Source organism: Olea europaea, chromosome 7, assembly GCF_002742605.1.
Source record: "Olea europaea var. sylvestris chromosome 7, O_europaea_v1, whole genome shotgun sequence".
NCBI lineage: Eukaryota > Viridiplantae > Streptophyta > Magnoliopsida > Lamiales > Oleaceae > Olea > Olea europaea.
This window is the reverse complement of record NC_036243.1, coordinates 24526634-24530258: the sequence shown is the minus strand read 5'-3', so window position 1 is coordinate 24530258 and position 3625 is coordinate 24526634. Positions and strand designations below refer to the sequence as shown.

Below are 3625 nucleotides of genomic sequence, written 5' to 3'. Positions count from 1 at the left end.
CTCAAGGGGTAACTGTATTTTTTTTTTTTATATGTCTAGAAGTATGCTTTTTATTAATATGTGTCTGTGAAATCATTTCCTTTTTTTCCTTCTCTCTATCCGCTTCATATGCAGGGACGACTGGCTTTTCAGGCACTCTTCTCTAGAGAAATATTGCCACAAAGTTTTTCCCCACCCCATGGTTTAGACAAAAGGGATTTGAAAAATAACAATAAGGACATAGAAAATTCACAAGAGAAAGATGAAGATAGATTGCAGTTAGACCTTAACAGTAAGACGTGGAATACCTCTTCCGGGAAGCTAAGAATGGAAGATAATGCTACTTTGATGGGTAAAAACAAAGAAGAGGGACCCCTGAGTATGGGACTTGGATACGCAAAGCTAAAAGCTCGTAGAACAGGGTTTAAACCTTACAAAAGGTGCTCGATAGAAGCAAAAGAGAGCTGGTCACAGGACAATGGCCAGGAAGAAGAGAAAGGCCCTAAGAGAATATGCCTAGAAGGAGAGGCTTCTACCTAATGCTTCCTCTGATGTTGCAAGCATTTTCCTCCTTTATCAACTATCACGTTAGCATTGAGTTTATCTATGTAATATTATGGATTTGAAATGTTTAATGTTGGCGTGTACTCTAATATTACTTGGGACTTGTTTTTATTTGAACTAATGCAAAGGCAATTCGAAAACCTTCCTGGATGCGTCTCTTATCAGGCCGCTTTTCCTTCCCATATCATCTGTTGAAGAAAGATTTATTTTCTTTTGCAAATATTCTTCCTAGTACTCTCTTTCTGATGTTGGGTAGGATTAGTGTCTTTTAGTAACTGTTATAGATTAAGCTTTATGACATAACTTGGAGGAGAAAAGAGCGTATCCAATAATGCCATTAATTGCTCTTCAAATTATGACAGAAATTGAAGGAGGAAGGAAAAATTAATCAGCGATCTTGAGTTTTGAAGTTTAGTTTCTAGGGACTAGGTTTCAATGGTGGTATCAAGGTGGAAGAATTCTTAAATTCGAATGATTACAGTTACGATAGAGCACAAATTTTAGTTCATAAACTAAGGGCAGAGTATCCAAGTGTAGCAAGTCTTGTTTCTGAGATCTCTTGGCTGCAATGGTTGTTGAATGAATTAACAAGGCCACTATCTCAATACCAATAATCTGATTTGAATTTGAGTACAACTTGCAATATTCTAATCTAGTTTTGCATGCCGGTGCAATGAATATTTATCGTTCGTGAAATGATACTTGAAAGGAAAGCGGAGATTCGTGCAATATTCTAATCTAGTTTTGTATGCCGGTGCAATGAATATTTATCGTTCGTGAAATGGTACTTGAAAGGAAAGCGGAGATTCGTCGTGTTCGCCGAGTACACAAATTAAGTTTAAAGAAATAGGCTTCGTAATGATATTGTTCGGTTCATGATAATTTATGTCAACACAACCGAAAGAAGTTTTAACCCATCGGCTAATGCAATCTCTTAATTTCTTAGGAAAGAAATAGAAGCATATCATCTTTTGAGTTCGTGCACGATGTATCATGTTTATTACGTTGATAAGGCGTGGTCGGGTTGATTATACGATATCTACCTATAAGTAAAGAGTTGCAATGGCTATCTAGTTTCATGATCCATCATCCCTGAGGCTGTGGGAACAATCTGCATCCCAATCTCCTCATTCTTGCTTTTTCCCCAAAGAAGAACATACATACCCATAATTACTGTAATGTATCCTAGAATGCTGCTCAAAACAAATACAAAATTAGTTGTAAATTACATGTTAGTAATTTATTAGAGAAATCATACAAATATTTGTGCCCATTATTTTCAAAATAAATAACACTATTTATCATTATGATGATGAAACATGAATGATGTAACAGTTTATATGGAAAATGAAATTGGACAGATCAATTTTTATGAGAGCGAGAGGAGATGTGGTCTCAATGGAGAGAATGCAAGGAATAATGGATTGCCACATTATCGATATTCCATCGTCGTAATGATATATAGTATTACTCTTTTAAAATATATACCTCTCTTATTTTCAGTCACATATTCTTCAATAGTATAATATTACACGCAAACCCAACATTTTTCCTTATTTTGTAATCACGCATTTTCATCAAAATACTGTTCCAAAATACATTTTGAACAAGAAATGGGCATCGAACATGCATTTGCTAGAAGTTATATTGATCGGTGAAAGATGTTCACTTATAATCTTTATTATGGTTAATTAGGATTCTCGACCGAGACGACTAACTAAACTTCCAAACATATTTTGTGATCCAACCGCAGCCAGCTTACGCACGTTAAGGCTTGGATTGGTATTGTTGCAGATTTTTGGGTATTTGACTTCGCAAAAGCTGCATTTTATCGTGATGTTATATAATTATTAAAATAGACTACGATAGTAAAAACTCCTTATGCATTATTATTATTGGTCGTATTTCAAAATTTATTCTTTTTTTCATAACTTGTAAAATAATTAAATATCACTATAGTTATTTTATAAGGAAAAAAAATATTTTTGATTAAATAATTCAACATGATTTTCTTAAAATAGACGCTCGCCTGCCAAGGTAAATTTCCTGGTGCAATATTGAGACATCAGTTAAATAAAAAAAATGTTCATCGAAAATTAAAAAATCAAATTAATTTGAATAAATAATTGAAAATTGATTTATAGCTCAGACAGCATATAGGATACTTAAAATCTCTGACTTTCCCTTGCAGAAATATTCCTCCCCAGTAATAACGTTACTTCAACAGGAAAATAGGACACCAAATGCTGTGAAAATGTTCCTAAATGGGTTTCTAAACAACATAGACAGCAATATATAGCATGCATATATGGATGGAGTACGGACAAAAATGAATTTTATAGTCTAGGGGCCTATTTGGGCCCGATTTTTTCACCCAAAAAATCGAGTAAGGCACAAAGAAACATTTGACCCATCAATCGAGGTGTCAGCTTACTCAAACTTTCCCTGACATAAATGTATTTTAGTTTCTACAATTTGTTGGGATTGTCCAAATCATTGTTAAATCGTATTACCTTTCACATAAATAGGCAAGTGGAGTCAAGAAGACAATATAGATTAATTGACGGTATTAGGCAACAATGATTATATGATTCATTTCTCGTTCGAGTGCCATCTCGAAAAGAATGTTACCCGTCCCAAAAGCAAATTCAACACACAACATTGCAACAACTGGCTCCACCTCTCAATAAACTTCATTTTTAACATGTCCCAACTAAGACATTTATGTAAAAAAAAATTCTTCTTCTTTGCATTCTATCCCCTCTATTGGAGAATACATAGATGTAATATTCTATTCTATAATCATCAGCCCCTGGCCTCGTGGATTTGATAGGAGTATGATGCTTGTCTTTCTTGTTTGGTTTACATTTTTCTTGAGATTTTTAGCAAAATTCGATACTTTATAAGTTCGATTATATATTAAAATAATGTCCAAAATTTTTAATGATAAAGTGTTCTCCCGATTCCTAAACTTCCAGTTTAGCCCTCCTCTTGGTGGATATATTTACCATTTTATCCCTGAATGCTTTTCGATATTTTTTCACGTCCTCATGAATCTACGGTAAATCGATCTTCTGACCAA

General features: G+C 34.0%; 1 protein-coding gene across 1 annotated transcript in view; it reads left to right on the top strand.

Annotated features, from left to right (window-relative positions):
- The window catches only part of LOC111398095 (protein CCA1-like), a 15767-nt gene extending 15248 nt beyond the window's left edge, over positions 1-519 (top strand). Inside the window, exon 2 of the mRNA XM_023025050.1 lies at positions 115-519. Within this exon, the coding sequence (XP_022880818.1) occupies positions 115-519 (405 nt within the window). The remainder of the gene's footprint in view (positions 1-114) is intronic.
- The last annotated feature ends 3106 nt before the right edge of the window (positions 520-3625 follow it).